Genomic DNA, 17,034 nt, shown 5'->3' on the forward strand with positions numbered 1-17,034 from the left:
GCGCAGCATGGCGGATGCAGCACGATGGCGAGTGCGGAGTATGGCGGATGGAGCATGTTTGGGAGTGCGCAGCATGGCGGATGGACCACGTTTGGGAGTGCGCAGCATGGCGGATGGAGCACGTTTGAGAGTGCGCAGCATGGGAGATGGAGCACGATGGGGGGTGCGCAGCATAGGGGATGGAGCACGATAGGGAGTGCACTGCATGGGGGATGGAGCACGATGGGGAGTGCCCAGCATGGCGGATGGAGCACGTTTGGGAGTGCGCAGCATGGCGGATGGAGCACGATAGGGAGTGCCCAGCATGGCGGATGGAGCACGTTTGGGAGTGCGCAGCATGGATGATGGAGCACGATGGGGGGTGCGCAGCATAAGGGATAGAGCACGATGGGGGGTGCGCTGCATGGGGCATGGAGCACGATGGGGAGTGTGGAGTATGGCGGATGGAGCACGTTTGGGAGTGCGCAGCATGGTGGATGGAGCACATTTGGGAGTGCGCAGCATGGCGGATGGAGCACGTTTACGAGTGCGCAGCATGGGAGATGGAGCACGATGGGGTGTGCGCAGCGTGGCGGATGGAGCACGATGGGGAGTGCGCAGCATGGGGAATGGAGCACGATGGGGAGTGCGCAGCATCGCGGATGGAGCACGTTTAGGAGTGCGCAGCATGGCGGATGGAGCACGTTTGGGAGTGCGCAGGATGGGAGATGTAGCACGATGGGGGGTGCGCAGCATAGGGGATGGAGCACGATGGAGAGTGCACACCTCCCCCCAACACACACACACGCGCGCGCGCGCACTGCACAACACACCACACACACACACTGGAAACCACAAACAACTGCCCTACACAGACACCCACACACAGACAACGCTGCACACACAAATATACGCACATACCGCACATATATATAACAAAAATCATACATAAACTACACAATACGTAAATTCTAGAATACCCGATGCGTAGAATCGGGCCACCTTCTAGTACTATATATAAGAGCCCAGGCCACTCTGTATAATGTGAAAACCACTTCTAATACTCACCTAGGGGCGGGCCGGTCTGATGGGTGTCACTTCTCTCCTGCCCGGCGCCTCCTCTCTGCAGTGATCTCCGTCCTCCATCTACCCAGCCCAGAATGGATGACGCGTCCCACACCATCCACACAGGCCGGCATTGCGGTCTTGGGTAGGCACACTTCTCTCTGTCCTGTTGCATATAGATCAAAGTACTGTAATGTGCAGGCGTGAGGAAAAGTTAAAAACCGCCCGCGCATGTGCACTACAATACTGTCATCTGCACTGAGTAGAACAGATCAAAGTGCACGAGCAGGACCTCCATGCCGGCCCGTGCGGATGACGTAGGACACATCATGCACACAGGCCTCAGATAAATGAGGACTGAGATCTCCGCAAAGAGGAGGCGCCGGACCGGAGAGCAGCGACACCCATTGGACCAGATCGCCTCCAGGTTTTTTTTTTAAGTTCTACAGAGTGGCCTGGGCTCTTAAAAATACAATATTCTGGAATGCTGTATATAAGGGCTCACTGGTGGTGGCCACAGCTTATAGGGGCCAAATCTGGTAACAGGTTCCCTTTAATTCACTTTGACTGTGGAACTTCTCTAAAGCCCCCCTGATGTCTATCCCAGGATACAAGAGTCAGGATTACAGATTTCTATCCATTTTAGTTTGTGTGCCTGTTTACCTCTGATCACAGCAGATTGCTGGGGGCCACACAATAAGATTCCGTTTTTATTGAGGGATCCTTTTAGACAACACCATTACAGGAAACCTGTCACTAGGTTTTGGATCACTAAACCATCAGCAAGTTGTTATGCGGCCGGGTTTAGCGTTCCAGTCCTGCAATGTCAAAATTAGGCATTTTGGTAAATGAGAATAAAGCGGTTTGTAAGTTGCCAGAGATGATTCTGGGCCTTGAAGCTGTAAAAAAACAACAAACAAAAAAAAAACAAAAGTGTGCTTTATGTACCCTCCCTGGGTCCACGCTGAGTCTCCACTGTTGCCCTGTTCTCGGGTTGTGTGTCTGCGGCACTGACGTCACATTGACAGTGCTGCAGCCAATCACGGAGCTTAGTAGCCCTGCAGGTGTAGAAAGATGAGCTCAGCAATTGGCTGCAGACAGTGATCCGGGCAGCAATACAGACTCAGTGTAGGACCTGGGGAGGGTGACTAAGAAGGGAATTTTGTTTACTTACCGTAAATTCCTTTTCTTCTAGCTCCTATTGGGAGACCCAGACAATTGGGTGTATAGCTTCTGCCTCCGGAGGCCACACAAAGTATTACACTTTAAAAAGTGTAACCCCTCCCCTCTGCCTATACACCCCCCCGTGCATCACGGGCTCCTCAGTTTTGGTGCAAAAGCAGGAAGGAGGAAACTTATAAATTGGTCTGGGGTAAATTCAATCCGAAGGATGTTCGGAGAACTGAAACCATGAACCAAAAGAACAATTCAACATGAACAACATGTGTACACAAAAGAACAACAGCCCGAAGGGAATAGGGGCGGGTGCTGGGTCTCCCAATAGGAGCTAGAAGAAAAGGAATTTACGGTAAGTAAACAAAATTCCCTTCTTCTTTGTCGCTCCATTGGGAGACCCAGACAATTGGGACGTCCAAAAGCAGTCCCTGGGTGGGTAAAAGAATACCCTGATAAAAAGAGCCAACAACGGCCCTCCTCTTACAGGTGGGCAACCGCCGCCTGAAGGACTAGCCTACCTAGACTGGCATCCGCCGAAGCATAGGTATGCACCTGATAGTGTTTCGTGAAAGTGTGCAGACTAGACCAGGTAGCTGCCTGACACACCTGCTGAGCAGGTCGCCCGGTGCCGCAATGCCCAGGACGCACCCACGGCTCTGGTAGAATGGGCTTTCAGCCCTGAAGGAATCGGAAGCCCAGAAGAACGGTAGGCTTCAAAAATCGGTTCCTTGATCCACCGAGCCAAGGTTGACCTGGAAGCCTGCGACCCCTTACGCTGGCCAGCGACAAGGACAAAGAGCGCATCAGAACGGCGCAGTGGCGCCGTGCGAGACACGTAGATCCGGAGTGCTCTCACTAGATCTAACAAATGCAAATCCTTATCACATTGGTGAATTGGATGAGGGCAAAATGAAGGTAAGGAGATATCCTGATTGAGATGAAAAGGGGACACCACTTTGGGGAGAAAGTCCGGGACCGGACGCAGAACCACCTTATCCTGGTGAAATACCAGGAAGGGGGCTTTGCATGACAGCGCTGCAAGCTCTGACACTCTTCGGAGTGATGTGACTGCCACTAGAAATGCCACCTTCTGCGAAAGACGTGATAGAGAGACATCCCGCAGCGGCTCAAAAGGCGGTTTCTGAAAAGCCCGTAGAACCCTGTTGAGATCCCAGGGTTCCAGCGGACGCTTGTAAGGTGGAACTATGTGGCAAGCTCCCTGCAGGAACGTGCGGACCTGCGGAAGCCTGGCTAGACGCTTTTGAAAAAAACACGGAAAGCGCCGAGACTTGTCCCTTGAGAGAGCCGAGAGACAAACCCTTGTCCATTCCGGATTGAAGGAAGGAAAGAAACGTGGGTAAGGCAAACGGCCAGGGGGTAAACCCCTTATCAGAGCACCAGGCTAAGAAGATCCTCCAAGCCCTGTGATAGATCTTGGCTGACGTTGGTTTCCTGGCCTGTCTCATAGTGGCAATGACCTCTTGAGATAACCCTGAGGACGCTAGGAGCCAGGACTCAATGGCCACACAGTCAGGTTGAGGGCCGCAGAATTCAGATGGAAAAATGGCCCTTGAGACAGCAAGTCTGGTCGGTCTGGGAGCGCCCACGGTTGACCCACCGTGAGGTGCCACAGGTCCGGGTACCACGACCTCCTCGGCCAGTCTGGAGCGACGAGGATGGCGCGGCGGCAGTCGGACCTGATCTTGCGCAACACTCTGGGCAGCATTGCCAGAGGAGGGAATACATAAGGCAGTCGAAACTGCGACCAATCCTGAACTAAGGCGTCCGCCGCCAGAGCTCTGTGATCCTGAGACCGTGCCATGAATGCCGGGACTTTGTTGTTGTGCCGAGACGCCATGAGATCGACGTCCGGCGTTCCCCAGCGGCAACAGATCTCTTGAAACACGTCCGGGTGAAGAGACCATTCCCCTGCGTCCATGCCCTGGCGACTGAGAAAGTCTGCTTCCCAGTTTTCTACGCCTGGGATGTGAACCGCGGAGATGGTGGAGGCTGTGGCCTCCGCCCACAGCAGAATCCGCCGAACTTCTTGGAAGGCTTGACGACTGCGAGTGCCGCCCTGGTGGTTGATGTACGCGACCGCCGTGGCGTTGTCCGACTGTATGTGGATCTGCCTGCCCTCCAGCCACCGATGGAAGGCTTTTAGGGCTAGATACAGTGCCCTTATCTCCAGAACATTGATCTGAAGGGAGGACTCTGTCGGAGACCAGGTTCCCTGAGCCTTGTGGTGGAGAAAAACCGCTCCCCACCCTGACAGACTCGCGTCCGTCGTGACCACAGCCCAGGATGGGGGCAGGAAAAATTTTCCCTTCGACAGGGAAGTGGGAAGAAGCCACTACTGAAGAGAGGTCTTGGCTGCCAGAGAAAGAGAGACGTTGCTGTCTAAGGACGTCGACCTCTTGTCCCATTTGCGGAGAATGTCCCATTGGAGTGGACGCAGATGAAACTGCGCAAAGGGAACTGCCTCCATTGCTGCCACCATCTTCCCCAGGAAGTGCATGAGGCGCCTCAAGGGGTGTGACTGGGCCCGAAGGAGAGATTGCACCCCTGTTTGCAGCGAGTGCTGTTTGTCCAGCGGTAGCTTGACTATCGCTGAGAGAGTATGAAACTCCATCCCGAGGTAAGTCAGTGATTGGGTCAAAGGGGAATTGATGATCCACCCGAACCTCTGGAGAGTCTCCAGAGCCACGGTCAGACTGTGTTGACATGCCACCCGGGAGGGTGCCTTGACTAGGAGATCGTCTAAGTAAGGGATCACCGAGTGGCTCTGAGAGTGTAGGACCGCCACCACGGATGCCATGACCTTGGTTCGCTCGGGGGGCGGAGATGTTCTGAAAAAACGAGTCGGAGGACGAAAGCTGAACTCTATCCTGTAACCGTGAGACAGAATATCCCTCACCCATCGGTCTTGGACATGTGGCCACCAGGCGTCGCAAAAGCGGGAGAGCCTGCCACCGAACGAGGATGCGTTTTGGGGAGGCCGAAAGTCATGAGGAGGCCGCCTTGGAGACGGTGCCTCCGGCGGTCTTTGGAGGACGTGACTTAGACCGCCATGCAGAAGAGTTTCTCTGGCTCTTCTGTGGCCTGTTGGACGATGAGGATTGGGACCTGGCTGAGGGCCGAAAGGACCGAAACCTCGCTTGAATTTTTCGTTGCTGAGGTCTCTTTGGTTTGGGCTGGGGTAAGGACGAGTCCTTTCCCTTGGATTGCTTAATAATTTCATCCAATTGTTCGCCAAACAATCGGTCGCCAGAGAAGGGCAAACCGGTCAAGAACTTCTTGGAAGCAGAGTCTGCCTTCCATTCGCGTAGCCACATGGCCCTGCGGACTGCCACCGAATTGGCGGATGCTACCGCTGTACGGCTAGCCGAGTCCAGGACAGCATTCATGGCGTAGGATGAAAATACCGACGCCTGAGACGTCAAAGACGCTACTTGCGGAGCAGAGGTACGGGTGACCGCATTAATCTCAGACAGACAAGCTGAGATAGCCTGGAGTGCCCACACTGCTGCAAAGGCTGGGGCAAAGGACGCGCCTATGGCTTCATAGATGGATTTCATTAGGAGCTCCATCTGCCTGTCCGTGGCATCCTTGAGCGTTGAACCGTCAGCCACTGCTACTACGGATCTAGCCGCCAGTCTAGAGACTGGAGGATCCACCTTGGGACACTGAGCCCAACCCTTAACTACGTCAGAGGGGAAGGGGTAACGTGTGTCATTAAGGCGTTTAGTAAAGCGCTTGTCCGGGAAAGCCCTGTGCTTCTGGACAGCATCTCTGAAGTTCGAGTGATCGAAGAAAACACTCCGAGTACGTTTGGGAAACCTAAATTGGTGCTTCTCCTGCTGTGCTGCCGACTCCTCTATAGGTAGAGTTGGGGGAGAAAGATCTAGCACCTGGTTGATGGACGCTATAAGGTCATTTACTATGGCGTCCCCTTCAGGTGTATCAAGATTGAGAGCAACGTCAGGGTCAGAGTCCTGGGCTGCGACCTCCGCCTCATCCTCTAGAGAGTCCTCAAGCTGAGACCCCGAACAGCGTGATGAAGTCGGGGAAGATTCTAAGCGAGCCCGCTTAGCCGGTCTGGGACTGCGGTCCGTGCCGGAGTCCTCCACGTAATAACTAGAGGCCACCCCAGGAGCACGCTTCGTCGCAGACCGAGAGGGGCCTGGGGGCGATCCCGCAGTGCCCAGGGCCTGTGTAAGGGCCGGTCTGGGCTGCAAAGCTTCTAGTATCTTAGCAGACCATTTGTCCATAGACTGAGCCATGGATTGTGAAAGTGACTCAGAGAGTTTCTCAGCAAAAGCTGCAAACTCTGTCCCTGCCGCCTGGACAGGGGAAGCCGGCGGTTCTACCTGGGCCGAGGGTCCCACCAGTGCCCCAGGCTCCGGCTGAGCGAGTGCCACATGGCCCGAGCATTGCTCACAGTGACGGTAGGTGGAACCTGCTGCCAGAAGTCCTCCACCGGCAGAATGTGCTTAAAACATGGCTGTCGGCGTTCACAGGGGAGGAGGGAGCCGTGGGCGTAACTACAAAAGTGCGGGAATCTGGTGCCCCAGAGTGAATAGTGAGGGGGGCGGAGGACAGCCAAGTGTGCTCCAGCCCTCACTGTCGGCGTCAGACCGACCGTCCCGCCCTTCCCCCTGACTGGCAGGCCCGGGGGCGGGAGTTTAAGGCACTAGGCCGCAAAAGCCGGGGACTAAAGTTAAAACCGCGGCCGGCAAGCAGGCGCGGTCGGCGCGGTAGTCCCGGTCTCATACCAACACCGCAGTCGCTGCAGCGTCTGAGGCCAAGGTGCTCCATGCACTGTCCCCAAGGGGACACAGAGTACCTGTGCGGGAATCTGGTGCCCTAGATTGATTAGTGAGGGGGGCGGAGGACAGCCAAGTGTGCTCCAGCCCTCACTGTCGGCGTCAGACCGACCGTCCCGCCCTTCCCCCTGACTGGCAGGCCCGGGGGCGAGAGTTTAAGGCACTAGGCCGCAAAAGCCGGGGACTAAAGTTAAAACCGCGGCCGGCAAGCAGGCGCGGTCGGCGCGGTAGTCCCGGTCTCATACCAACACCGCAGTCGCTGCAGCGTCTGAGGTCAAGGTGCTCCATGCACCGTCCCCAAGGGGACACAGAGTACCTGTAGATGCAGGGCCCTGTCCCTGATGATACTCAGTCTCCTGTCCGTCAGAATCCCACAGGGGCTGCGGAGGGAGCCCGGTCCCAGTGTCTGGATGACCGGATAGGATCCCACTTCTCCCAGAGCCCCTAAGGGATGGGGAAGGAAAACGGCATGTGGCTCCGGCCTGTGTACCCGCAATGGGTACCTCAACCTTAACAACACCGCCGACTTAGTGGGGTGAGAAGGGAGCATGCCGGGAGCCCTGTTAGGGCCCTCTTTTCTTCCATCCGATATAATCAGCAGCTGCTGCTGACTAAAATGGGAGCATGAGTGCATGTGTGCCTCCTTCAACACAAAGCATAAAACTGAGGAGCCCGTGATGCACGGGGGGGTGTATAGGCAGAGGGGAGGGGTTACACTTTTTAAAAGTGTAATACTTTGTGTGGCCTCCGGAGGCAGAAGCTATACACCCAATTGTCTGGGTCTCCCAATGGAGCGACAAAGAAAGCTACGTTTTTATATACTGAATTGTGCTTGGGAACACTTTAGTGACCGCGTTAAAGCCCTTCATGGAAATCTTCCCACATGGCGTATTAGCTGTGGATTTTCAGGGAGATCTGCTGCTCATTACATTAGTATTATTGTGAATAGAGTTTTTAGAGGAGATCTCATTCACACCCTGTGGAGAAAATCCGCAGAAGAAATCGACCGGCGCTGTGGATCTGAAATCTGCGGCTGTCAGTGCTTCACAGCAAGAGGAAAATCTGAATCTGGAGGGGATTGTACTGCTGTAGATTTCAGCAAGGGGTGCAGCACGTGGAGGACCCCTGAAGGGGAAGACGGGAGGTTTACTGGGCCAAAACCTAGAGGCGTTCCTTGCTGCCAAGATTAGGCACGCCAAGCACCCGATAAACCAGCTCTGCTCAATATGAATCCTGATACTTATTAAGTATACACCTAGAAACAAAACCCCACAAATCACACCGCTTCCTGCAGATTTAGGCTTATGGTTACACGGATAGGTCTTTAGATTACCTGCTTTTTTGGGACAGTTATTTATTTATGATTATAGACCCCATGTAAGAGTCAGGTCACACCAGAGGCTCCAAAATCCTCCTCACACATCCAATATGCTTTTAATGCTTTTATGAATGTAAAAATCAACTTTGCTGTTCATAGGGGGAGATTTCAAGAATTCGGACTATGAATTTGGAGTTCCGGTGTTTTACATATGAACTTCACTCACGTGAGCATCGCGGTGCTCGGGTACACTCGGTGCTCAGCCCAGTGTGAGCCGCTTGCAGGGTTTGAACGACTCAGACTGGGGGTAACAACAGCGTGATCAGATGCAGTGTGCACCAAACAAAAAAAATACAGTTAGGTCCAGAAATATTTGGACAGTGACACAATTTTCGCGAGTTGGGCTCTGCATGCCACCACATTGGATTTGAAATGAAACCTCTACAACAAAATTCAAGTGCAGATTGTAACGTTTAATTTGAAGGTTTGAACAAAAATATCTGATAGAAATTGTAGGAATTGTACACATTTCTTTACAAACACTCCACATTTTAGGAGGTCAAAAGTAATTGGACAAATAAACCAAACCCCAAAAAAAATATTTTTATTTTCAATATTTTGTTGCGAATCCTTTGGAGGCAATCACTGCCTTAAGTCTGGAACCCATGGACATCACCAAACGCTGGGTTTCCTCCTTCTTAATGCTTTGCCAGGCCTTTACAGCCGCAGCCTTCAGGTCTTGCTTGTTTGTGGGTCTTTCCGTCTTAAGTCTGGATTTGAGCAAGTGAAATGCATGCTCAATTGGGTTAAGATCTGGTGATTGACTTGGCCATTGCAGAATGTTCCACTTTTTTGCACTCATGAACTCCTGGGTAGCTTTGGCTGTATGCTTGGGGTCATTGTCCATCTGTACTATGAAGCGCCGTCCGATCAACTTTGCGGCATTTGGCTGAATCTGGGTTGAAAGTATATCCCGGTACACTTCACAATTCATCCGGCTACTCTTGTCTGCTGTTATGTCATCAATAAACACAAGTGACCCAGTGCCATTGAAAGCCATGCATGCCCATGCCATCACGTTGCCTCCACCATTCTTTACAGAGGATGTGGTGTGCCTTGGATCATGTGCCGTTCCCTTTCTTCTCCAAACTTTTTTCTTCCCATCATTCTGGTACAGGTTGATCTTTGTCTCATCTGTCCATAGAATACTTTTCCAGAACTGAGCTGGCTTCATGAGGTGTTTTTCAGCATATTTAACTCTGGCCTGTCTATTTTTGGAATTGATGAATGGTTTGCATCTAGATGTGAACCCTTTGTATTTACTTTCATGGAGTCTTCTCTTTACTGTTGACTTAGAGACAGATACACCTACTTCACTGAGAGTGTTCTGGACTTCAGTTGATGTTGTGAACGGGTTCTTCTTCACCAAAGAAAGTATGCGGCAATCATCCACCACTGTTGTCATCCGTGGACGCCCAGGCCTTTTTGAGTTCCCAAGCTCACCAGTCAATTCCTTTTTTCTCAGAATGTACCCGACTGTTGATTTTGCTACTCCAAGCATGTCTGCTATCTCTCTGATGGATTTTTTCTTTTTTTTCAGCCTCAGGATGTTCTGCTTCACCTCAATTGAGAGTTCCTTAGACCGCATGTTGTCTGGTCACAGCAACAGCTTCCAAATGCAAAACCACACACCTGTAATCAACCCCAGACCTTTTAACTACTTCATTGATTACAGGTTAACGAGGGAGACGCCTTCAGAGTTAATTGCAGCCCTTAGAGTCCCTTGTCCAATTACTTTTGGTCCCTTGAAAAAGAGGAGGCTATGCATTACAGAGCTATGATTCCTAAACCCTTTCTCCGATTTGGATGTGAAAACTCTCATATTGCAGCTGGGAGTGTGCACTTTCAGCCCATATTATATATAGAATTGTATTTCTGAACATGTTTTTGTAAACAGCTAAAATAACAAAACTTGTGTCACTGTCCAAATATTTCTGGACCTAACTGTATATAACGAAAAAACCCTGCAAACGGTATGTAGGCGGAGGCCCAAACTGTGCAATTAGTGACATCTATTGTATCAGGTCAAGCTCAAGTCCCAAGGAGATCTTAATTTAAAGTTTGCCTGCATCCACAGTACCGAACGTCCATGGGTCCGTTCATCTCTAATGCTAACCACCCCCATTATGTGCTGTCACAACCTCCAAAACACAGAATGAGTAAATGTCCGAAGTTCCCCATGTGCCTCCCTAATGTGTCTAGAGAAAGGCATCTCATGCATTACTCAGTACTTATAACTAGTGATGAGCGGGCACTACCATGCTCAGGTGCTTGGTACTCGTAATTAGCGATGAGCGGACACTACAATGCTCGGTACTCGTAACTAGTGATGAGCGGGCACTACCATGCTCGGGTGCTCTGTACTCGTAACTAGTGATGAGCGGGCACTACCATGCTCGGGTGCTCTGTACTCGTAACTAGTGATGAGCGAGCACTACCATGCTCGGGTGCTCAGTACTGGTAACTAGTGATGAGTGAGCACTACCATGCTCGAGTGATCGGTACTCATAACTAGTGGTGAGCGGGCACTACCATGCTCAGGTGCTCAGTACTTGTAACTAGTGATGAGTAAGCACTACCATGCTCGAGTGATCGGTACTCATAACTAGTGATGAGTGAGCACTACCATGCTCGGGTGCTCTGTAGTCGTAACTAGTGATGAGTGAGCACTACCATGCTCGAGTGATCGGTACTCATAACTAGTGGTGAGCGGGCATTACCATACTCGGTTGCTCACTACTTGTATTGAGCAGTCAGATGCTCGGATAGGCGTGACTTGAGTACTAGATTTTAATGGAAGTAAATGGGGGAGTCGAGCATTTTTCCAGAAGAGTTCCTGCAAAAATGCTGGAGAAAGGAGGCAGATCGCCGGCCAGAGCGACGTCACAGGGCAGGTAAGTGCGTGTGACGGGTGTTAGTGATGTTGTGCGCCACGGGCAGCGTTTTACCCGTGACACACATCCGATGGGAGCGGGTACGCTCGCTAGCGATATCGGTACTGATATCGCAGTGTGTAAAGCCCCCTTAAGTGCTACTATAAGTTTGTAACATGCCCTCTTGTCCCATTTCTGCCCCCCTGCACCAATGGAAGGTGTAGGGGGCCACAGTTGTGGATATTTTAAATCTCCCACCCCACGATCTCTGCTGTCTTCTCCCGGTCACTGTAGGACGCCTTCACACAATATCCTCCGCATATCCAAGTAACTCACCTTGTGTTTCCCGTCATAGTGAAGCATGGCATACAGCGCCAGGCTGACCAGGGCGGCAGATATGCAGATACTGGATTTTAACTTCATGGTGCTGCCGTCTTACTCAGAACAGTGCCCAAGTGATCCCGCCTGGCATCACACCAGAAGGAATGATACAGTGCCCTGGAAGCAAAAGAAGATGTCTGTGAATAAATGGACTGAATACACTTAGAATTGCAGCCATACCAGGGCTGCCGGAATGGTAAAAGCGCTAATGCTCCGATCCCCTCTATACAGCACTGTATACATAAGGACACGTGCACATGTTCAGTTTTTGGTCAGTTTTTTACCTCAGTATTTGTAGCCAAAACCAGGAGTGGAAAAGTAGAATAGAAACACGGGCACCACTTCTGTATTTATTACTCACTCCTGGCTCTGACTTTCACAGACTGAGGTAAACCACTCACCAAATACTCAATGTGTGCACGTGGCCTTACAGTATGGGCTGTGTATCAGAAGTGACCGCTGCAGCCAATCACCAGCCTCAGCGGTATACAGCACAGGATCACGGCAACAGCAGAAGAACCACAGATTGTGCCCTTGGTTAGATCTGAAACCAGGACCCCCACACTGAGAGGCCACAGTACCACCCGGCTGCCACGCTGCTCACCACCATCAACACCAGCGGGGACCACTTCACAGAACCAAGACACCGACCCCAACAACGTGACCACCCGGAATTCACTCCGAAGACTCTACACGGTATTACTCTCATATTAAAACTAGAAATAAAGGGATTTAATAACGCCAGGATGTATTTTATTTGCAACAAGCGATTTTTTGGGGGGCATATTTTTATTTAGTTGAAAAACCACTGAAAACAAAAATTATCATGCCCAAAACATGTTCTTTAAAGGAAAGAAAAACACTAATCAACACAAATTAACTTATTTTTCTGTTTTGCCATAAATCTGATTTGGCATAATTTTTTGAGGGGGACGTAGATAGAAGAGGGTGCAGAGCTCTGCATCTAGCACCTCCTTCTGCCACTAGCCGATGCCTATAACTCCTCCCTCTGCATCTAGCACCTCCCTCTGCCACTAGCCGATGCCTATAACTCCTCCCTCTGCATCTAGCACCTCCCTCTGCCACTAGCCGATGCCTATAACTCCTCCCTCTGCATCTAGCACCTCCCTCTGCCACTAGCCGATGCCTATAACTCCTCCCTCTGCATCTAGCACCTCCCTCTGCCACTAGCCGATGCCTATAACTCCTCCCTCTGCATCTAGCACCTCCCTCTGCCACTAGCCGATGCCTATAACTCCTCCCTCTGCATCTAGCACCTCCCTCTGCCACTAGCCGATGCCTATAACTCCTCCCTCTGCATCTAGCACCTCCCTCTGCCACTAGCCGCTGGCGGCGCAGCATGTGTTTATGCCAGGTGTCGGGACCCCGTGGCTGATTTGCCGGTCCTATGAAGGACACTTAACAAGTTTGGATCTGTGTCTGGACCTTTTGGCGGATATGCCGGTTCTATGTATGACACGGAATACTCTATGTGGATTTGTTACTCCACTCTCCTGAGGATATATGATGAAACGCGTTGAGAGAGAGAAATCCCTTCCATATGTATACCGGAGCTGATTATAAGTGGATCCTTTGAATACCTGGTGGAACCAGGGGATCGCTTTTAGCCTTTGGCTAGCTCCATCATCTGATCATTGGGGAGGAACGTTCGTCCATAAGTAACCAGAAGACTGGTGAGATTGTTCCTCTTTCATTCCCTATCCAGCTCATTGGGATTAGGGTCTGTTTGCTGCTGTCTTTTAATATTGTCCTCCTGTGAGAGAATATCCCTACCAACACAATTACAGGACATCACAGATAGTGACAATTTTTATGTGCATTTTGCACCATAAGTGTTGTTAGTCCTTTTATGCATACCATATTAAAAGTTATATTTTAGGCGTGTTAATTTTGCTGGGTTACCTAGCTATTACTACTATAACTCCACCCTCTGCATCTAGCACCTCCCTCTGCCACTAGCCGATGCCTATAACTCCACCCTCTGCATCTAGCACCTCCTTCTGCCACTAGCCGATGCCTATAACTCCTCCCTCTGCATCTAGCACCTCCCTCTGCCACTAGCCGATGCCTATAACTCCACCCTCTGCATCTAGCACCTCCTTCTGCCACTAGCCGATGCCTATAACTCCTCCCTCTGCATCTAGCACCTCCCTCTGCCACTAGCCGATGCCTATAACTCCTCCCTCTGCATCTAGCTCCTCCCTCTGCCACTAGCCGATGCCTATAGCTCCTCCCTCTGCTGCTAGGCTCTGCATCTAGCTCCTCCCACTGCCTCTAACTCCTCCCTCTGCTGCTAGCCTCTACCTTTAGCACCTCCCTCTACTGCCTCCCTCCCCCTCTACAGCCTCTGTCTCCCTCTATAGCCTTCCTCCACCCATCATCATAGAATCTCATCAGCACCAACTGCCACCTAAAGAAGTTCTGAGGAAGTTAAATCACTCACCACAAATGATCCTGAGCCACAATACCAGGGGATCATCTGCGGTGAGTGATTTAACTTCCTCGGCACTTCTTTAAGTGTTTGATTTTGGTTACATAGCGCCATGATTTGCAGCGGAGTGCTGCAGGACCGTATTGCCCTCACTCTCTTCTTGGCACACTGTAGGTTATATTACCACTTGTATCCTGAGGTTATTCCTCATCTTATTATAAGCATTTGCTGTATATTTATGTGAGTGTCCGGATTTCCTGCACCCATTTGGTATAAGGTTGCTTGCAATTATTGTAGCATTAATTTTCCTCTGGTATTTTTGCCCATTCTCATGTGAGGCGCCTTCTATGTATTTTAATCTGATTTTTCTAATAATAATATTTGATTCTATGTGTAGTATGGCTTCTCTGTGCGATATTTATGTATCAGTTGTCAGGGTCACTTCAAGGTATGTGCACACAAGGAGTATTCAATAATTTCCGCATCCACTCAATGTGCATGTTTTTTTTTTACTGCTGCTATATAGAAGCCTATAGAATAATGACATATGGAGTCAGCTCCCACATATCACACAACACTGTATGTGTGTGTGTGTATATAAATATATATATATATATATATATATATATATATATAAATATATACACACACACATATATATGTATAAATATATATATATATATATATATATATATATATATATATATATATATATATGTGCACGCATATACAGTGTATATATATATATATATATATATATATATATATACATACACACACACACTATATATATATATATATACACATACACACGTACACACATATACAGTATATATATATATATATATATATATATATATATATATATATATATATACACACACACACACATATATACACACACTTATAATGATGAGTAAATAGAGTGTGTATGTAGCTCTATACACACAGGTATGTGCAGACACCTTGCTCCATGCTCCTACCACACACAGGCACCTGCACATCATCACGTCCCCGGGTTCCTGCATTGCTTGCCGCCCCGAGGCTTGCTGGTACCTGTAGTTCCCCTCGCACACGAACAGTGTTGATCGCTATAGCGGCACTCGCACATCCGTCCAGCGCTGCAGGGGTTAATGAGCGCCCGCCCCTTCTGGTCAGGTGACCGCCGCTTTTCATACGTCATCACCCTGCGACTCCGGAGCTGCTGTGGGGCACTGAGGGTCTGCGGTACAGGCGGTGACTGGTCCTCAGCACTGCCCCGGGCCAGCTCTGCTCCGATTGTCTGCTGCACGGTTTTTATGCAAAATTATTCTTCAATCATTATAGATAAGATCACAGTGATCCGCATTGTGTCTGCCCCAGAAGCGGATCCGTGCGCACAGCCCCCCCTGTGAGGGCCCCTCAGTGCGGTGCGGGCGCCCCGGAAGTGGTGCGCTGTGTCCTGCAGCTTCTGATCCATTGTACGGCCGCGGGAATATCTGCTGTATACTATACACTGATCGGACGACGCGGTCCATATCGGCCGATACATCTAGCTGCAGGATTTATCAGCACGGCTGAGACCTCGAGATGGCCGACCTGGAGCCGCGCGGTGAGTGACGGTGGGGCATGCACGGCATTAGAGGGGTGCTCCTGCCCCGCACACTGCAGAGTGACTGTAAGAGCTCTGTGGCTTCTGCGACTTTCTAACAGACTTTACACAAAATGATCTTTTTGCGTTTTGTGATTGGAAAGCTCTGTCCACATGGAGCGCCTGTGCAAAGCGCGGAGCCGAAACTGCGCAAAGCCAAAACTGCGCAGAGCCGAAACTGTCAAAAGCTGCCCCTAAGCAAAGCGCGGAGCCGAAACTGCGCAGAGCTGCCCCTGAGCAAAACGCGGAGCCGAAACTGCGCCTGCGCCCCTGAGCAAAGCGCAAAGCCAAAACTGCGCAGAGCCAAAACTGTCAAAAGCTGCCCCTAAGCAAAGCGCGGAGCCGAAACTGCGCAGAGCTGCCCCTGAGAAAAACGCGGAGCCGAAACTGCGCCTGCGCCCCTGAGCAAAGCGCAAAGCCAAAACTGCGCAGAGCCAAAACTGTCAAAAGCTGCCCCTAAGCAAAGCGCGGAGCCGAAACTGCGCAAAGCCAAAACTGCGCAGAGCCGAAACTGTCAAAAGCTGCCCCTAAGCAAAGCGCGGAGCCGAAACTGCGCAGAGCTGCCCCTGAGCAAAGCGCAGAGCCGAAACTGTGCGGAGCCGGCGTCACTGTGCACTGAGCAGAAACTGCACAGAGCTGCCCCTCAGCAAAGCGCAGAGCCGAAACCGAACAAAGCTGAAACTGTGCGGAGCCGGCGTCACTGTGCGCAGAGCCAAAACTGCAAAGAGCTGCCCCTGTGCAAAGCGCTGAGCAGAAACTGCGCTGAGCCGCAATTGCAAAGCGTGGAGCCAGCGTCATCCTGCGCAGAGCCGGAACTGCACAGTGCTGCCCCTGTGTAAAGCACAAAGTTGGTGTTACCCTGCGCGGAGCCAAAACTGCACAGAGCTGCCTTTGTGCAAAGAACAGAGCCGGTGTCACCCTGCACTGAGCCAGAAATGCGCAGAGCTGCCCCTGTGCAAAGCGCGGTGCCAACATCTCACTGCGCAGAGCTGCCTCTGTGCAAAGCACGGAGCTGCTGTCACCCTGTGCGGAGCCAGAACTGCGCAGAGTTGCCCGTGTGCAAAGTACAGAGCTAACCCTGCATGGAGTTGATACTACAGAGAGCTACCCCTGTTCAAAGCCCGGAGCCACAGTCACCCTGTGCGGAGCCCAGCCGGACGGACTAGCGCAGAGCCGGCCCTGTCTATAGAGTTGACCCTGTGCGGAGCCGCCGTCACCCTGCAGAGAGCTGAACTGAATGGACCTGTGCAGAGACGTCCCTGTGTATAAAGCGG

At 51.2% G+C, this 17,034-nt stretch overlaps 2 protein-coding genes across 3 annotated transcripts in view; one reads left to right on the forward strand and one right to left on the reverse strand.

The window, feature by feature from the left end:
* Positions 1-15,272, reverse strand: part of NHLRC3 (NHL repeat containing 3) — a 42,342-nt gene extending 27,070 nt beyond the window's left edge. The window contains exons 1-2 of the mRNA XM_075337308.1: positions 15,187-15,272; positions 11,634-11,795 (exon numbers count right to left, since the gene is read on the reverse strand). Of these exons, the coding sequence (XP_075193423.1) occupies positions 11,634-11,720 (87 nt within the window). The 5' untranslated portion in view covers positions 11,721-11,795; positions 15,187-15,272. The remainder of the gene's footprint in view (positions 1-11,633; positions 11,796-15,186) is intronic.
* A 194-nt stretch (positions 15,273-15,466) lies between these two features.
* PROSER1 (proline and serine rich 1) overlaps positions 15,467-17,034 on the forward strand; it is a 140,237-nt gene continuing 138,669 nt past the window's right edge. For both annotated transcript variants that reach the window (XM_075337309.1, XM_075337310.1), the window contains exon 1: positions 15,467-15,721. The gene's annotated coding sequence lies outside the window, so the exon portion shown is untranslated. The remainder of the gene's footprint in view (positions 15,722-17,034) is intronic.

Source organism: Anomaloglossus baeobatrachus, chromosome 2 (genome assembly GCF_048569485.1).
Source record: "Anomaloglossus baeobatrachus isolate aAnoBae1 chromosome 2, aAnoBae1.hap1, whole genome shotgun sequence".
Taxonomy (NCBI): domain Eukaryota; kingdom Metazoa; phylum Chordata; class Amphibia; order Anura; family Aromobatidae; genus Anomaloglossus; species Anomaloglossus baeobatrachus.